Source organism: Neltuma alba, unplaced genomic scaffold (genome assembly GCF_004799145.2).
Source record: "Neltuma alba isolate B1F8T4 unplaced genomic scaffold, ASM479914v2 tig00012167_pilon, whole genome shotgun sequence".
Taxonomy (NCBI): Eukaryota; Viridiplantae; Streptophyta; class Magnoliopsida; order Fabales; family Fabaceae; genus Neltuma; species Neltuma alba.
The window spans coordinates 544,310-563,219 of NW_021636714.1; the positions used below are offsets into that span (position 1 = coordinate 544,310).

At 38.2% G+C, this 18,910-nt stretch overlaps 3 protein-coding genes and 1 pseudogene across 4 annotated transcripts; 3 read left to right on the forward strand and 1 right to left on the reverse strand.

Moving 5' to 3' along the window:
* The first annotated feature begins 591 nt into the window (after nt 1–591).
* Nucleotides 592–3,266, forward strand: LOC114724117 (4-coumarate--CoA ligase-like 9; annotated as a pseudogene).
* A 1,585-nt stretch (nt 3,267–4,851) lies between these two features.
* On the forward strand, nt 4,852–7,592 carry LOC114724118 (4-coumarate--CoA ligase-like 9). Its single transcript, XM_028910410.1, has 6 exons — nt 4,852–5,920; nt 6,257–6,446; nt 6,528–6,673; nt 6,761–6,828; nt 7,137–7,239; nt 7,369–7,592. Exons 1-6 carry the CDS (start codon nt 4,898–4,900, stop codon nt 7,492–7,494), a joined length of 1,656 nt encoding a protein of 551 aa, XP_028766243.1. The 5' UTR covers nt 4,852–4,897; the 3' UTR covers nt 7,495–7,592.
* A 3,052-nt stretch (nt 7,593–10,644) lies between these two features.
* Nucleotides 10,645–14,276, forward strand: LOC114724119 (probable aspartyl aminopeptidase). Of its 2 annotated transcripts, XM_028910411.1 has the most exons (11): nt 10,647–10,823; nt 10,919–11,054; nt 11,455–11,533; nt 11,626–11,828; nt 11,912–11,981; nt 12,131–12,253; nt 12,490–12,645; nt 13,207–13,380; nt 13,556–13,630; nt 13,709–13,849; nt 13,998–14,276. In XM_028910411.1, the coding sequence occupies exons 1-11, from the start codon at nt 10,742–10,744 to the stop codon at nt 14,226–14,228; spliced, it is 1,470 nt and encodes a 489-aa protein (XP_028766244.1). In that variant the 5' UTR covers nt 10,647–10,741; the 3' UTR covers nt 14,229–14,276. The 2 variants fall into 2 exon arrangements, with proteins under 2 accessions (XP_028766245.1, XP_028766244.1); XM_028910412.1 differs by lacking the exon at nt 12,490–12,645 and having other exon boundaries at nt 10,645–10,823.
* A 1,152-nt stretch (nt 14,277–15,428) lies between these two features.
* On the reverse strand, nt 15,429–18,463 carry LOC114724042 (malate synthase, glyoxysomal). The gene is made up of 4 exons (XM_028910314.1): nt 18,074–18,463; nt 17,248–17,573; nt 16,488–16,818; nt 15,429–16,119 (listed from the first exon to the last, which is right to left on the reverse strand). The coding sequence occupies exons 1-4, from the start codon at nt 18,461–18,463 to the stop codon at nt 15,460–15,462; spliced, it is 1,707 nt and encodes a 568-aa protein (XP_028766147.1). The 3' UTR covers nt 15,429–15,459.
* Nucleotides 18,464–18,910: the final 447 nt, after the last annotated feature.

An 18,910-nucleotide genomic window follows, 5' to 3' on the forward strand; every position in this document is an offset into this window, starting at 1 on the left:
ATTTTTTTAATTTTGCAAAAGCGAAATCCAAGTATACCAGTAAAAACTAAAAGGCAAGAAGACCAAACGCCGAATTTAAGAAAACAGCTCATCAATCTTGGAAGATTAGGCAAGGATTGACTTGAGCTTATCCACTTTGGCATATCTGCAAAACCTTATTTCTCTCCATAGATGTGTACCTATTGAATAATTGTTCATGCATTATTGAGTGTACTGTGAATCTCACCTTCAATACATTGAGATTGGGATCCACATCTGTTAAAGGGAATCTTTGTAATAATATTCCTCACCTTCAATACATTGTTCATGCATTATTGCCTCTCTTTATCTTTTCACAAACAATATTTTCTAAAGGTTTAGAAAAATAAAAATTAGAAAGAAGAACTCGTAATTATGATGATGTTTATGAGAGAAGAAGCCAGGTCCATAGAAGAGAGAACCAGAGTTTCAGCACCTCTCCGGTTTCAGAAGCTACCGGAGTTAAATACACGTATGGCGCATTGCACATGGAGACAAATGTCTAGTTAAGGAATATCAGCATTGAAAAATGAATGATTTAATTAATATCACTCTCATGTTAATGAATATAAGTGATTTCTAGCTACATTAGTATTATATGGCCATTCAATTTTTGTGTGTCTTTATTTGAGGAGATTGAGCCACGGCATTTCACGTTCTCTTCTTTGATCTTTCTGAATCCACTGTCTGAAATCTCCACAGTCAACGCCATCTTCGTTTCAATGGCGAAGCTTAACCTCACTGACGTCGACCCAAACTCCGGCTTCTGCCCTTCGACCCGAACATTCCATAGCCTCCGCCCTGACTTCCCGGTTCCTCCTCCCTCTCAGCCTCTCTCCATCACCGACTTCGTATTCTCTCTCCTTCCTGCCGCCGCTTCATCCACCACCGTCCTCGTGGACTCCGTCACCGGCCACCACCTGTCCTACTCCCTCTTCCTTCACCAAGTCAAAAACCTCGCTGCCTCTCTCGCTTCCCTCACACCTCTTTCCAAAGGCCACGTCGCCTTCATTCTCTCCCCTTCCTCCCTCCACATTCCCGTTCTCTATTTCTCTCTCTTATCTCTGGGAGTCATCGTCTCACCCTCTAACCCGCTTTGCTCTGACTCGGAGGTGGCTCACCAGGTTCGACTCAGTCAACCCGTTATCGCATTCGCCACCTCTTCTACTGTCCACAAGATACCCAAACTTCAATACGGCACCGTATTGCTTGACTCCCCTCAGTTCGTTTCCATGATGATCAATGGACTTCCTGGAAGTGATAATAACAGGGGAACCGACAGAGTTGAGGTGAGTCAATCCGATACGGCGGCGATTCTCTACTCTTCGGGAACCACAGGCCGAGTCAAGGGAGCTTTGCTGACTCACAGGAATTTTATTTCAGTCATCAGTGGCCTCTATCACACGAGAAGCCAGAATATGAATGACGAAGAACGTCGCGTGTATTTGTTCCCATTGCCTCTGTTTCACGTTTTTGGGTTTTTCATGCTGCTTTCGTCCGTGGCAACGGGGGACACCATGGTTTGATGCAGAGGTTCGATTTCGAAGGGATGCTGAAGGTTGTAGAGAGATACAGAATTACGAGCATGCCGGTGTCGCCGCCACTTGTGGTAGAGCTGACTAAGTCGGAGTTGGTAAACAAGTACGACCTTAGCTCGCTTCGAATTCTGGGGTGCGGCGGCGCTCCGCTTGGCAAGGAGGTGGCAGAAAACTTCAAAGTCAAATTTCCTAACGCAGAAATTGCCGAGGTGGGTTGAATTTTCCATAATACTGTTATACTGTTCAAAACGCACCCACAAAACTCAGCAACCTTCATAAGTTGTCTAACTTTGACTTCTGTATAAAATTGTGATCCAAGTGCTCAACGTACAAACACAATTGAGTTTATTACATGCATGAAATATTAATTCCGCAGTCTTTTTCATTACAGCCTGTTTATCGTATTTTTTTGACCGCAGGGCTATGGTTTGACTGAGAGCTCAGGTTTGGCAACGAGAATGATAGGGCCTGAAGAGACTAAGCGTCACGGTTCAGTGGGTCGACTGGAAAAGAATTAGGGTGAGGAGGCGACGGCTGGGACATTGGATTCAGAAGGATGGCTCAAGACTGGCGATCTTTGTTACTTTGACTCTGACGGCTTCCTCTTTATTGTCGACAGGTTAAAGGAACTCATTAAATACAAAGCATACCAGGTGATCATGTTATGCTCTTCGTGAATACAGACGTTTTGTTGCTCATTAAAATCTGAACTGATGAAACAAAATCAGGTTCCCCCAGCTGAGTTGGAACTTGTACTTCTCTCCAATCCTGAAATTGCCGATGCTGCTGTAATTCCGTAAGTGTCTCTCAGTCTCGTCAAACCCAAATTTTTCATTGCTTCCCATTTTTCATCGTACGTACGCCTCCAGTTCCTTATTCTTTTAGTTCTATATTTTAAAACAATCCTTTTTCATCTGTATATTTAGTTTCATGGTAAAGATTCAAGTATACAGTAGCGTCTGTTTTTGTTGAAGCATAGATACTACCTCCGGTTCTAATTATAAGACCTCATTTGTAGACTATAAATGAGGTCTTATAATTAGGATCAGAGGTAGTATATAATTAACTAGCAACTTGGGTGTTGCTGTGACAGCTACCCAGATGAAGAAGCTGGGCAGATACCAATGGCCTTTCTGGTAAGAAAGTCTGGAAGCAATATTAGTGCATCTGAAGTCATGGATTTTGTGGCAAAGCAGGTAATTACTGCTAAATGCGTATATATATGGGGGGAAAAAATATCAGAATAGATCTGGCTTATGTATAATAATTGATTTTCTAATGTTGCAGGTGGCACCATACAAGAAAATAAGGCGGCTATCATTTGTGAACAGTATTCCAAGTCTGCATCAGGCAAAATATTGAGAAGGGAACTAGTTTTCTCATGCTCTCTCTGCTGCTTCCTCCAAATTGTGATTAGAGCCATGGCTATGGGGACAAATCAGCTCATCCTAGGGGAACATTGTACCGGATACCGAAAGGCAGCAAGATACTTATATTTTGCTAATATGACTTTGTGCACCGCATAGGATTCAAAAAATAAGCTGGATTGTTCATTGTTTGCGAATAGTAGTAGTGCAAGTTATGGGAGATTTTTTTACTATCTGTCGATATAATATGATATTGTGAAATTAGGTAATCGTACTGCAAATTAGATCATATGCATTTAGAACGAGAGGTATTATATATATTGATGATTGATAGTTCTTAACACAGGTGGAAACAAAATATTACCCCTCAAATGCTAAATACAAGTCTTATTTTATGATATAAATATTCATAAAATGAAACTTATACTTAACAGCAGGGCCAGAGTAAGTAGCATGTCCTGTGTTGAATAAAACCAACCAGAAATAATGCATGTGAATCCTTTTAACCGCAAAAATCATGATGGGAGATTTTAATAAAGAAATCCGTATTACTCTTTTTTTTATATAAATATTATCAAGAGAAAATTACAATCAAGTTTCACAAAAAAAAAATAATTACTAAAAAATCCTAATAACAATATGAATCACAAGTCCTAAAGCGGTGAGCAATTTTTAATGACAAGTTCTACAATAAAAAATAACAACTTCTGAGACTTATTTTCTAATTTTTTTAAGGACTTAATAATAATTCTTCCTACTATCAATCACTCCTTGCGTGATAAAATTCTTCGCGAAATTAAAATGCGTGGCACCGGCAGCCCATTCTATTTATTAAATTGGAGGGGCTGTGGTTTTCAGAAACACATGGCACGCGTGGGGCAAACACTTGGACGGAGCAGCAAAAGAGGGCCCATAAGGCCGTACATAACAACACAGTCGCTGGCAATACATTTAAGAACTCTGTACCCAAAAAAAAAGAACTGTAGGATCCACCCTTCAATAATGGTCGCTGATCGCTGATGAACCGTCGCGAAACTGAAAATCTTACTCGCTCCCGAAGCCAATGGTATTTAATCTGATATTTTTCAAATATAATTAAATAATTAAGATGTTCTTGTATTAAATTTGGAAAAAAAAAAGCCATCTAATTTATCATTATTAGTACGTTTTTTATTATTAGTTGTTTAATACTTATTATAGTTTTCTATACAACTTGTTAACAAATAACTTGTTATTATTATTATATTTTTTATTACTTGCTGTTCAACATTTATTATTATCAATTTATAATTTATTAATAAACCTTTTAATATAAAAATATTTTAGTTATTTAATTACATTTACAAAACATAGTATCATACATTACTTTTTCTTATGGAATTTTGAAGTGTTAGAAGTCTGATTTGAAATATCACATTCCTCAGTTTTTTTTTTGTCTTTTTCTTTAAACAACACGAGAATTACTATATCACATAACCCACTTCAAAAATAAATTTTCCAGTTAATAAACTTGGATATCCAATTCATATAATAAAGATAAAAGAAAGATACTTCCCATGGTGACGGTGACCATAGCCTTCAAATGAAAAGACTCTTAACAGACCAGCATTTCAAATGCGAAGGGAAAACGGAACACATGAGATGAAACACAATACAAACGCATCACCAAATATAAAATTGTATTTGTACACCTGTGCATATCGTCTGTGCATCTATTTTTTTTATTTTTTTACCTCCTTTTGGTGGAAAGCTGCCCATGTCTTTTTAATCAGAACCAGTCAGCAAGCCAGAACCACACAAAAGTAAGCAGCTTCCTTTGAGTGTATAAATTTTCTTTTTTTGATTAAGAGTCAAAGGAGGGAAGGGAACACGAGTACACAACAGACAACACTGGCCTTGTTTCCGTCTATTGTCGATCCACAAAACACCATCTGCCTAATACGACCACGCTTCTGTCTCTCTGAACTTCCCTCCATGGCGAACCCGGTCGATCCAAGCTCTGGCTTTTGCCCTCAAACCAGAACATTCCATAGTCTTCGTCCTGACGTCCCTCTCCCTCCTCCCTCTCAACCTCTCTCCATCACGGACTACGCTCTCTCTCTCATTCCTCCCACCGCTTCTTCCACCACAGTCCTCATCGACTCCACCACCGACTGCCGTATCTCCTACTCCCTCTTTCTTCAACAAATCAAAAACCTCGCTTCCTCCCTCGCTTCCCTTACCCCTCTTTCCAAAGGCCACGTCGCGTTCATTCTCTCCCCTGCTTCTCTACACATCCCAGTTCTTTACTACTCCCTCCTGTCTTTAGGAGTCACCATCTCACCCGCCAACCCTATCGGCTCTGATTCGGAGGTCGCTCACCAGGTTGAGCTCGCTCAACCTGTCATCGCATTCGCTACCTCCTCCACTGCTCATAAGATCCCCAAGCTTCGATACGGTACCGTCATAATTGACTCGCCTCAGTTCCTTTCCATGATCAATGGAACTTCCGGAATTGGTAATGCTGATGACAGGGGCGTCCGAAGAGTTCAGATGAGCCAATCGGAGCCGGCGGCGATTCTCTTCTCGTCTGGAACAACCGGAAGAGTGAAAGGCGTGTTATTGACTCACAGGAATTTGATTGCCCTCATTGGGGGATTTTACCACCTGAGGCACCTGATGGATTCGCAAGAGAATGAATCCGATCCGGTGTCGCTATTCACGCTGCCACTTTTCCACGTGTTCGGGTTCTTCATGCTGATTAGGGCGATATCCATGGGGGAGACTCTGGTTTTGATGCATAGGTTCGATTTCGAAGGGATGTTAAGAGCGGTAGAAAGGTACAAGATTTCGTACATGCCAGTTTCCCCGCCGCTCATTGTGGCGCTGGCTAAGTCCGAGTTAGTGAACAAGTACGACCTTAGCTCGCTGAAGTTGCTAGGATGCGGCGGGGCGCCGCTTGGCAAGGAGGTGGCCGAGAACTTCAGCGCCAGATTCCCTGATGTGGAAATAGTGCAGGTTAGTCGCTCTTTTCCTTCAATTTTGATTTTTTAATATCGACTTTTATTCATTTTCAATTAATTATGTATTAATCCCCACCAAGAGTTGGCCTCGAACTAGAGAGGACACCACTTATGGCGCTTTATTATTTATAAATTGCGATATTAGCAGGTGTTTGACTAATGACACCCATTACTTACGGGCAGGAAAACAATTATTGCCATTAGTTTAGTTTTATAACGTAGTGCGTTCTTCGTCTTTGGTCTCTCAATTAGAGCCGTAGGGACGATTTGTTTATGCATTTTATTTCCCCTTTTTTTTTTTGGGTTGATTTGGTGATAGTGTTGAGACTAGGGGTATGGTCTGACTGAAAGTGGAGGTGGGGCAACGAGAATGATAGGATCTGAAGAGGCTAAGCGACATGGCTCTGTAGGTCGACTTGCAGAGAATATGGAAGCCAAGATTGTGGATCCCGTGACCGGAGAGTCATTGCCTCCTGGTCAGAAAGGCGAGCTATGGTTGAAAGGTCCAACAATAATGAAAGGTGACCCACTGTGTTCAGAGAATAGGGGAATTAGGTTGTTAAATCCGGAACTACCAGTGATGCTTATTGTGGGAAGTGCAGGTTATGTAAAAAATGAGGAAGCAACGGCTGAGACATTGGATGCGGAGGGGTGGCTCAAGACTGGAGATCTTTGTTATTTTGATTCTGATGGCTTCCTCTACATTGTAGACAGGCTTAAGGAATTGATCAAATACAAAGCATATCAGGTGAATGTGATTCTATCACTCTCCACACTTTTTGTGACTATTGTTTTAGCTGTGCGTTATGCTCAGAATGCCTGAAACCAAATGCAGGTTCCTCCAGCTGAACTGGAACATGTACTTCACACACACCCTGAAATTGCTGATGCTGCCGTAATTCCGTATGTATCTTGTGCTCTAATCTTCTCTTAAATTAGATACTGCTTTGCTTGAAATTATGGGAAATCGTGAAGATATATGGATTCTTTTGGTATGTATCCTCTAGGAACCTAGAAAGTACTGAATAGATTAGAATCGAAACTTGAAAACACATGGTTAATGATAAGCTAAAATCCAAATATTATTTCTAGATTCTTGGCCATTGGAAGGCACAACAAGAATTGAGGAGTATTCTATCAAGAACACAAAAGAAACACAGTATATATGCATATGAATCTCAACGTTTCTATTCTAAAATTTTGTGGGCTAGGTACCCTGATGAAGAGGCAGGGCAGATTCCAATGGCCTTTGTGGTAAGAAAGCCTGGAAGCAATATCAACGCAGATCAGATTATGGACTTTGTGGCAAAGCAGGTATGTATATATGCATATGCATCTCAACGTTTCCATTCTAAAACTTCAGACACTTGAATGTATAACTATAGGGTTCCATTTTGTTGCTTTGTCTGTGCGCTGAAAATTGAACATGCCTTGTTCTTGCAGGTTGCGCCGTACAAGAAGGTGCGACGTGTCGCTTTCATTAATGCCATCCCAAAGAATCCGGCTGGCAAAATTTTGAGAAGAGAATTAGTCGATTCTGCGCTATCAAGTGGTTCTTCCAAATTGTAATTGACATGGCTCAGTTTCTTTATGTGAACTCCCTTGTTATATTTTGCTAGAAATTTCAGAATGTTATTCAAAACCGACAAAAAGTTGTACAGCTATATATTATGAGGGTGAAGATGTTTTCACCCTCATATTTCTTGGATGCATGTCTTGTATTTTGACTCGTACTCACAACGACATTGCTCCGGCCGACGGCCGAGAGCCCAGAGCCTTCATGCTATGTTTAAATAATTAAATCAATGCAATATATGAATAGATTACATTATTGAAACTCTGAAGGAGGGGTATGATTTGGGGATGTTTGGATTCTCATCTAAGTGCTTTTAAAAAACATTTTTTTAGAAATTGAGATAAATTTCTTCACATATTTATTTAATATATCGTAAAATCACTTTTAAAATTATGGTTTAGTTTGTATTCAGATTTTTTGTTTGTTTTTATTTTCCCTTCATTTTCATACACGTGATTGTTCAAACTTCAAGGTAAGGTAGGTCGTGAAAATTGCCAAACAGTTTAAGGGCCTGTTTGCTTGGGTATCATCCGAGATCATAGTTTGGGTTTGAGGAAAGAGATTGCCAAATACCAAGGAAAAAGCCAAACCATGGTTTTGGATAGCTTTGACAAAAAAAAAAAAAAGGAAGAGTGTCAGAGTCTTCAGCCACTCGTGTTCTAACTTTCTTAACATTTTGGATCCCCTGATACACACTGCTTTCAGACATTGCAAAAAAAATTTGACAATTTCAGTTTCTTTTTAAAAATTCAAGGTTATTAGTTAACATTTTTAAATTGATCAATGAAAACCATCAACGGGTATTCCCCATTGATAACCAAAACAGGAGGTTGGTGACGCTCCCCCAGGTATTAAAATTAATTGTTAAAATTAATTAAAAATAATAAATGTATAAGAGGTGCAATTCTGTTTTTAAATACATCAACAGGGAGGAACTTTTTTTTTTCTCACCCCAAGCCATATTTTTTAGGAACTTTATACTCCCCTTGTTTCTTTTTTTTTCCCCTCCACACACGCGATATTTATTAAAAAAAAATCTCAACAAGCCTTCAAAATAGTTGAAGATCATGATTCATTTCTCAAATTTTTTCACTGGAAATTTCCCAAAACATATCCGAATCATTTTGACAAAATAAAGGTAGTACTCCCTTTGGTCCCCTCCCATCTCCACCATTAATAAATATCAACCATCTTACAAAATATGCCTCAGATGCTGGTGTTTATATGTAACAATCTTTCAGGTTTCCGCTGCCCTTCTCATCCTTTTTCTTTCCAGTAACCTCAAAATATATATATACACGTATTAATTATTTATTAATTATATTTTCTTATATATTATTAATTATGTCGATAAAAATATATTATCAGCAAATTTATTTCTTCAAATTCAAATATATTATAAAATCTATCTTTTATATAATTATCATATTAACTTATACCCTTTTTAATAATTTGTACATGTAAAAAGTACTTCTAATAACAACTATCTAAACATTTTCACTTTATCAAAATCACTTTTTTACAAAATTTATTCTTCACAAAATCTATTCTCCAAAGAATATATTTTCTAGAAGTTATTCTCCAAACCATGGTTTGGTTTTATCCAAACAACCTTTAATTTTCCCACTAAACAATTGATTCCTTTTTAATGATTATTTTATGCAAAACGCTAATGTTATTCTCGTGAGATAGTTACAAGCACTCGCATCAATATAAACTATAAAATGTATGACCAGTAATATTATTTATAAATTATAGACAGCATAGTTTATAACAAATATCTTGTAAATATATGAGGATTATTCGCTCGAACTCTTCAGTGTGTTATTTGACATTGATTGCATCCTCAAGCTTAGGGAGTCTTTGAGTATCATGAAAAGTGTTTTTTAAAAGTATTTTTTCGTATATTAAGATAAATTTCTTCATATATTTACTTCATATGTTGTAAAATCATTTTTAAAATTATAGTTTTGATTCTATCCAAACACTTCCTTGATATAACTTGTTGTCATTAGGGAGAATAAGTTTGTGCATAATGAGTATAAAGTCAAGGCCAATGGTACACCTTTAGGAAAAACCGGAGAGTGTTTATCACTTGTAAAAGTTTTCTTGCATACTAAGAAAAGTACTACCTCCGATTTTAATTATAAGACCTAGTTAACTAATTTGAGGAGATTAAGAAAGTAAGTTAAGTTAGCTATTTGTAATAAATATGTGTTATTTTTCCTAAAATATCCTTGCTAATCAAGTATATTGGTTAAAACTACCATTATTAGAAGGACTATCTTAGAAAAAAAATGCATAAACATAAAAGACAAAACAGATTAAAGTCTTATATTTAAGACCAAAATAAAAATCAAACAAGATCTTATATTAAGGATTGGAGGTAGTATTAAATAGATAAAATCATTCACTTTTGTCTTTATTAAGACAAGCATTAAATACTAGCATATTTTTTTCTTACACATTCCCTCTCTTTTCACCTTTATTATGATTAACAAGGACACAATTGGAAATGAAGTATTAAAAATGATTAAAATGACAAATAAAAAGGATCAAAATTCCTCCATACCAGTGGCAAATAATAAAGACTGTTGTGTTTTGGCACTTCTAATTATTGATCACATTAACTGAATACTATTATTTTATATTAATAGTAGGAAATACTTTCAGATATTAAATTATTTGTCCGTGTATGATAAAGTATGTAAATACTCGTATATGCTTGAAATTGAGAAACCCCAGATTAGAGAATTACTAACTTTTAAAATTAAATGAAGAGTGATGCCATATATGATATTGTAATTGAAGAGCGAAAAAGAATTATAAAGGAAAAAGAGCACACAAATGCGAAAGGAATCAACCCAACCCCATGGGGCCTGGGCTTTGGTGGGCCGCATCTTAGCAGAGGGAAATTCGGGACTAGATTCCATTCCTGAGTAAAATTGAAGTCAGAATCTCATTCCCATCTTGAAGAGCCAAAAAGAATTAAAAAGAAAAAAGAGCACATAAATGCGAAATGAATCAACTCAACCCCATAGGGCCTGGGCTTTAGGGGGCCGTATCTTAGCATAGGGAAATTCGGGACCAGTTTCCATTCCTGAGTATAAAATCGAAGTCAGAATCTCATTCCCTTGCTTTTGCCCAACAATAAAAAGCTCATTCCCGTCTCCAGTTTCACTCTCGAGTAATCAGTTCTTGAGACGTTCTCATAGCTATTGAAGTTTGTTGTCGGTTGTCATGGCTAAGGATGAAGGCTACTCCGTCGTTTCTGATCTGATCGGTTTCCTCAATGCTTCTCCAACTGCTTTCCACGCCGTTGGTAACACTCTCTTTTCTCTCGTATCTTTCTCTGAGTTCGTTTCATTTATTTTAATCTTCCAGAATTTGATTCATTGAGATGGCTTTATGTTTCAGACGAGGCAAAAAAACGGTTGCAAAGCGCTGGCTATGAGCAACTTTCAGAGAGAGATGACTGGAAATTGGCAGCAGGCAAAAAATATTTCTTCACGAGGAATCACTCAACTATTGTCGCTTTTGCCGTTGGTAAAAAGTATGATTCTGGCAACTTTGTGTTTTGAGGCTTTTGGTCAGCCGTTGCTCTCGTTTCTTTATTTTTTTCTTGTTGAAATGTTGACCAGTTACAGATGAAATAGAGAAATGTTATAGAATATAGTATGTTGAATTTAAAACTCCTCTTAAACATTAGTATCTTATCATATAGCTCAGGATGTTTCACACTCATTCCTTTTTGAGTTTATACTATTTCATCTAAACAGAATGTAAGAGTCCATAATTCCATAGATATAATATTATGATTTTTTATGACTATCCTTTATATACTCGAAACAGTTAGTAATCACATCTTTATAAGATAATGTTTAATGATGGCATTAGTGTTTGTAGTGCCTAGTCCTATCTATTCATCGTCTATGCTCAAATTTTTTCTTCAGATATGTTGCTGGAAATGGGTTCCACATTCTTGGTGCTCATACTGATAGTCCTTGTCTGAAACTGAAGCCTGTTACCAAGGTAATTTGGATTACTTGTAGTAAATATGTGAGCCCGGTAACTAATGTTATTCGGGAATTTTCAGTTGGCATTGGCATGAATTATTTGGGCAGGTGGTTAAAGGTGGATATTTGGAGGTTGGAGTCCAAACATACGGGGGTGGCTTGTGGCATACGTGGTTTGATCGGGACTTAACAGTCGCTGGGAGGGTTATTATAAGACAAGAAAAAGAAGGTTCTACTTCATATTTGCATCGACTTGTTAGGATTGAGGAACCAATAATGCGGATCCCAACTTTGGCAATTCACTTAGACAGGTCAACTTGTTGAGATGGATCTTCCCTGTTTGTTTAATTGACTTCTGTCCCCTTAAAAATACTAAACTGTAGCCTTCGTACAGGACTGTTAACGATGGATTTAAGGCAAATACACAGAACCATCTTCTTCCTATCTTGGCAACGTTGGTAAAGGTAACCAGAAATTAAAGTTGACTTATATGTATATCTGATATTTCCAGAAAAATTGCTTTTTTCAGATGGATTTCTTTTTTGCTTTTTTTTGGGGGGGGGGGGGGGCTATTGAATTTAGGTTTTTTTATACATTGAGGTTTATCATGCAGGCAGAGCTCAATAAAGCAGTTGGTGATAATGATTCAACTGAAAACGGTCCGCAAAATGATGGAAAGGGGGCAAATGACAAAACAGGGAGTAAAAATGCAAAGCACCACTCTCTTCTGCTTCAGGTTGTTGGCTTGAAAATTAACTGTACCTTCTCACTTTTAGTTGCCATTTTTATGCGGGGAACAGAGGGGCATTGAAGCTTGAATGTTCAATGACTCTATGTGGATTCTCATGAAATGCTTTGATTTATCGCATGCGGTTCTGGCATCTGAAGTTAGAATTGGACTTGCACATTGAATGATCGTGGGTCTAACTGTTGGTGACCGTCTTGTATTCTTTTTCCCCCCCCCCCCTCCAGTTGCTCGCAAGCAAGCTTGGGTGTGAACCAGATGATATATGTGATTTTGAATTGCAAGCCTGTGATACTCAACCAAGTATAATTGCTGGAGCTGCCAAGGAGTTTGTATTTTCAGGACGGCTTGATAACCTCTGCATGTCATTTTGCACATTGAAGGTTTAAAATTTAAGCTGTTTCTCCTAGTCAAATTTCAATTGGACATGCATGGATATGAACTTTCAGCCATAATCTTGATTTTAGAGGGTTCCATTCTTAAACACCTCGCTTCATTTGATTTGGTTGTGCGATCTTGTTTTAAATTAACATGTGTGTGTGTGTTGTTGAGGGATACTAACATCAGCAGTATAGAGTAGACATAACATAATATTATAGAACCCTCTATTAAACAAGCTGATAACAAGACTAAAACCAGAAATAGACAGCCTCCCTATTGCAGACGCTATATTAGAGCAGAAGCAGAACACCTACTCAGAATGTAAACTAAGAATAGAGGCTGGTAATCTCTAGCTTTTGAGAGGCTAAAGTCTCTCCTAAGGAAAACTCGTCCCAAAATTATTTCTTCCTCCTCCTCTCTTGCATTGTTGGGCTTGGGATTATCTTTTTATGACTGTATAGTGTATACTTAGAATGTTGATAGTGCTGGGTGAGAATAAAACCCGAAATAAACTGTGTTGCAGTCGATAATTATCCTATCTAACATCGTAATGCTAATTTCAGGCATTGATAGATTCTACATCTTCTGACCGCAGTCTAGACGAAGAGACTGGTGTTAGAATGGTAGCTTTGTTTGACCATGAGGAATGTGGATCTGATTCTGCACAAGGAGCTGGTTCCCCTGTTATGTTGAGTGCCGTATCTAGGGTGACAAGTTCCTTCAGTTCGGATCCCAAGGTAGAAATTTCTCATACTCTTATTATTCTATATGCTCAAGGGTTACATAAATGTTTACTACTGCTTACTATTTGCTGCGGTTGAGAAACTGCATTGTGTTTCCAATTTATGCATATAGCGGGATCCTATATTTCAGTATGTTAATTCGTTTGTCTATATGGTAATTGCGTTCTAGCTGACGGATAAAGCGATACAAAGAAGCTTCCTTGTATCTGCTGATATGGCACATGCGCTGCATCCCAATTATATGGTATGTTGCTCTCTATAGTGATGTATGCATACAAGATATACAAATTATTGCTCCACACTCAGACAGACTTGCCTGTAGGAAAAACACGAAGACAACCATCAGCCTAAATTTCATGGAGGACTTGTCATCAAACATAATGCAAATCAACGCTATGCAACCAATGCAGTCACTGCCTTCATATTCAGGGAGGTAGCAGTGAAACACAACATTCCAGTTCAGGTCAGTTCGGTGGTCAATTCGTTTTTGCAAATTTCACTTTTTGGAAGACAATGAGAAAGTAATTCTTCATTCGTAATTTCATTATTTAATTGGACAAACAGAAGTATTGCCTTTGTGATAAATTTTTTATGAGAAATTGTTGATGTAGGACTTTGTGGTGCGCAATGACATGCCATGTGGTTCAACCATCGGTCCAATCCTTGCCAGTGGTGTGGGTATTCGTACAGTGGATGTGGGTGCTCCTCAGTTGTCAATGCATAGCATACGAGAAATGTGTGCTGTTGATGATGTGAAGCATTCATATGAGCATTTCAAGGCTTTCTTCCAAGAATTCTCTCATCTCGACGCCAAGATCGCTGCAGATGCACAGGTTTCCTAATGGATTGCATGCCAAACTGTTGCTCATGATTCAGTCTCCCCGGGGGGGGGGGGGGGGAACTGTTGCTTGTATGATAGTGTGGCCAAACTAATTATGATGATAAAATCCTGATATGGTTACGTGGATGATAATAATAACTCCTTTGGTTGAAATCGGACTTCATAAATGCAAGAGTCTTCAGTTCTTTCTATATTTTTATTTTTTTCGCAGATGATACAACGAAACAGAAGAGAAAGTGGAATAATAAATTCGAATTATAAATAGAAAAAAATTACCCATATGTGTCAAGTAAGAGAGTTAAGTATAGATAAGCTTCGAAAAATTTGCATCTACATACCAAACTTGCACTTTTTTTTTTGGGAATAAAAACTGTACATCAAGGCTCACAATAAAAAAGAAAACGACAACGCTAACTTCCTTCATCAGTCTCCATTATTTACAATTCGTGTTATTTATAAATTAAACTTAATGAAGTTAATATTTTATGTTTGTAAATCAAGTTGCGTCATTTATAAGTTTAAATTATAAAAATATCAAATTCCTTAAAACCTGCCGGCCTTTAATGTATATACTCCTCCGATTTTAAATATAAAACTCTTTTAATAATGTAATATAAGACTCTTTTTGTAATGTAAATTACATTATAAAAATAGTTTTATATTTAGGATCAAAAGAATACTTCTTCTTTTTTTTTGGTCAAAAGCCTTTTATGTATGTACTTGAGAGTTATGGATATTTTTTTCAATCAAATCTGATTAATGTCTTGAAAAGTCCACCTTGATGCCAATAATGGGAACGTATTCTACCCATCGTTTGAAGCTGCATTGTATTTTTAGCAAACAAGGCCTAATGCAAGGGCTTATGATTGGAAAAATTACCAAGAAATTTCAAGAAAAAAAATTTAATTATCAAAAAGTCCTATAACAAGTGACCAACATGAACTTATTGTCATTTTCTACTCTAAAATTTGTTATTGTTTACTTTTCACTTATCAATAAACTTTAAGATAATTAAATCGTTTTTATGAACCTGATTGTAATTCTCACGTTATGATTTCCTATTACTCATCAAATAACATATTCGTCTATCATCCAAAGTAATATAAATAATAGTAGTACAACATTATTCTGCAAGAAGAACCATGAAGAGATAAAAGGATATAGCAGCAAGCAGTCCCACATGACAAACCCAAACCGAAAAAACACGCAAGGTGATTGTAAAACGACTGAACTCAGAGCCTTGACGGCGATCCCCTTGGATGATGCACAACTATATGGTTATAAGCACCCAAAGTCAGAAAATCATCCAGTGTTGAGGCTGTGCATTGTTTAGTAAAGATCTTGCAAGCTTCCTTGTACAGTCCCTTGTTGAACTTGTCCTCGCCCACCTCCTTCTCAATCCTAGCCATCTCTTCTTCAACCACTCTCCCAAAAAGCTCTTTGTTCACTCTAACCCCAAGTCCATCTCCATTCAATTCCACTTCGTACTTAAGCCATTGCCAATTCTGAACCCTGCTAATCTCAGCAGTGGCTGCATCTTCCATGAGGTTGTAAAGAGGAACTGAACCACTCCCAGTGAGCCATGCAGCCACATACTGAATTCCCACCCTTGTGTTCAGACGAAGGCCTACCATTGTACGAACTCCTACAGGTCTTTGCAAGAGATCTTCCGCTGTTATGTTTGCAGCATCATGACGTTTCTTTGTGTGAATCTGATTAGGATCGTTTCCCATGTGGTTGTTGAAGACTTCCATGCATGCTTGGATGAGACCAGGGTGTGCTGCCCAGGTCCCATCATGCCCTGCCTTCACTTCTCTTAGCTTGTCCTTCCTCACCAGTTCTAGTGCTGCCTCACTCGCCACCGGGTCATCTCTAATTGGAATTTGCGCTGCCTGTTCAACAAAAGTTTAAAGTGTCATCTAAACTTGTTGGCGCTCCTCAATTATCAATGATACACGTGAAGTTTCAAATTTGAGTTTTAATCTTCCATGCATCCTCCTCCTTTCCCCAACTTCAGTCACGCCTTTTAATCATTTTCAAATGCTGCTTCTTGACACCACCAAAGATTCTCGTCAAGAATTAACCTGTTCCTAAAGCTTAAGCTACTGAATCAATACTAACGAATAGTTTTAGGTTGCTTTTTAATATCTGTTTGAAGTGTGCACAAAGCAAAAGTGGTGGGAAATACTTGTTCAAACACGTTCTTAGAACTACTTTTGACTTAAAAATGCGAAACAAAGAAAAGAAAAGAAATGATTACCATGCCTCCCATGGCATGCACACCACGTTTATGGCAGGTCATGATGAGAAGATCAGAGTAGCTCTTCATGAAGTGTTGGGCCATGCCAACCTGAACCCTATCGGGAAGGAGGCGATCTGGGTGAGCCTGAAATGTCTTCACATAACTAAATATGTAATCCCATCTTCCACAATTGAGACCCACAGAGTGGTCCCTCAGCTCATACAGAATCTCATTCATTTGAAACACTGCTGGAAGTGTTTCTATCAGTACTGTGGCCCTTATGCTTCCTCTTTCAATCCCCGCTTTCTCCTCTGCCCTCTCAAACACACTGTTCCATATCTTGGCTTCCCTGTCAAATCACAACCACCTTCTCTAAATTTACCATTTTCCAGCTTTCCAAACACCATTTTAGATACCTTAATGATCGGCACCCATTATGATATGTATTTTATTCATGATTCAATACAATCATATGCAAAATATATGCAATTTGTTCATGTTTAGTATTGCGATACAAAAATAGTTTAGTGTAAGATGTCCAAGTGATTTTTCAAAGGACTTTTAAACAGTAACACCACTGTAAAAACGCCTTCAGAGTTTACCGACGCACAGGAGATGTGTGTTTTTCTAACACAATCATAGGTCTAATGATATCACTCAGCCAAGTGACTGGATACTACTGAACAGCGACATGTTGAGTGTTACTTCACTTCCAGAATATGAGATTCTGGTGTGATGATTAGTGCTTTGCCATGAAACTGTTATGATGAATGCTTACCTTGAATGTTCCATTTTAGGAAGATAGAAGAAGGGCCCAAAGCCGGCGCCTTGTGTTCGCCGGAACGTGGCATGGTTGTGGTAGAAGTAGAGCCCAAAATCCACTAGGCAACCAGTTGCAGGTTCGCCATCGATCAGAATATGAGCCTCAGGTAAATGCCAACCTCTTGGGCGTACAAAGAGCTTCGCCGTCTGCTGATTGAGCTTGTAAGACCTGTTTCTGGCTCTGTCATGGAAGCTTATTCTCCTCTCCACTGCATCCTTCAAGTTCACTTGACCTCTCATCAAATTCTCCCAGCTCGGTGACAGGGCATCTTCAAAATCAGCCTTCAAAAACAAAACCAACAAAATCAGCTCCTTTAACGTCCTACTCTGCAAATAAGAAAGTTTTGTCCAGACTTTCATACAACACGCTAAGTTAAAATGATTTTTAATGTTCGACGTTCAAGGAAAAGAATCCCTTCAAATATGTCAGCATTGAAAGTAGGAGAAAGACTGAGTTGGACGCCACATATGTGAAATTAACAGCATGAAGGATCCACTCTTCCCTTTTTATCTCTATAACTTCTCCTGGAAGTATCTCAGGAAACCGAATGGTAAGTTTAATCCCATCAACCGTTTATCGATGACCTACCAAAAAATAACTGCACCTAAAAATTTAAGCTTTCCTAACATGAAGTGAAAAACCAGACAAAGCCAACGAACGTCAATCCATTTGGCTAGGATGTGATCTGCCGATCCTGTAAGTGCCTTTTAACCTTAACATGAACTTACCAAAACTTCTTTCATATAAAGTGGGAAAAATGAAACTCAGACGAAGGACTAACCATGAAGACTTTGGCTCCAGAGTTGAGAGCATTGATGATCATCTTTCGTTCCACAGGACCTGTGATCTCGACCTTCCTATCAGCAACAGCAGGTGGAGGAGCTGCACAAACCCACTCTCCGTCTCGTATGTACTTGGTTGTTGGATCAAACCCAGGCAGGGCTCCTTCATTGTACCTCCTCTTTGCTTCTTTTCTGCACTCTAATGCGTACTTTATATGGTTCCTGAACTCACGTTGTAGCTCAGCCACGAAAACCAGAGCATCCTTGGTTAGGATTTTTGCGAAGTCCTGGTCGTATCTTCCTCTCACGTCCACTCCTTCTGGCACGTCGTAGTACGACACTGTCTTCTCCTCTGTTGCTGTGGGATACCCATAGGTTCCGATGTCCATCTCCTTAGTTTGCTTCTCACAAAGCTATTCTTTTGTGTGTGCGTGGTTATCAATGCTTACGTTGAGCGAGGCTGTGGGTGAGTTATATGCAGCACAAAACCAACGCAAGTAGGATATGGGCACGTCATATTTTCCTCTCGCGTTCTCTGAATTTTTTTCACAAGAAAAGTTTTTTCTACATTATTGGTCCTTCATATATTACTCTGCTTTCTAAATATAAGACTCGTTTACATTACAAAACAGGTCTAGTATTGGAACTGCCACAAGGCATCACAGGTGCTGCTATATAGCAATAAGTTTGAACCGCCATCCTGAAAAATACAATTTTTTGTATATAATTTTATAAGGAATTCTTACTTTATAAGAAAAATTATACGAAATCAAAATGATATTCTAACTGACTTTTTTTTAAGAAGACTGATAATTCACCTTAAATTTCTGTTTGAC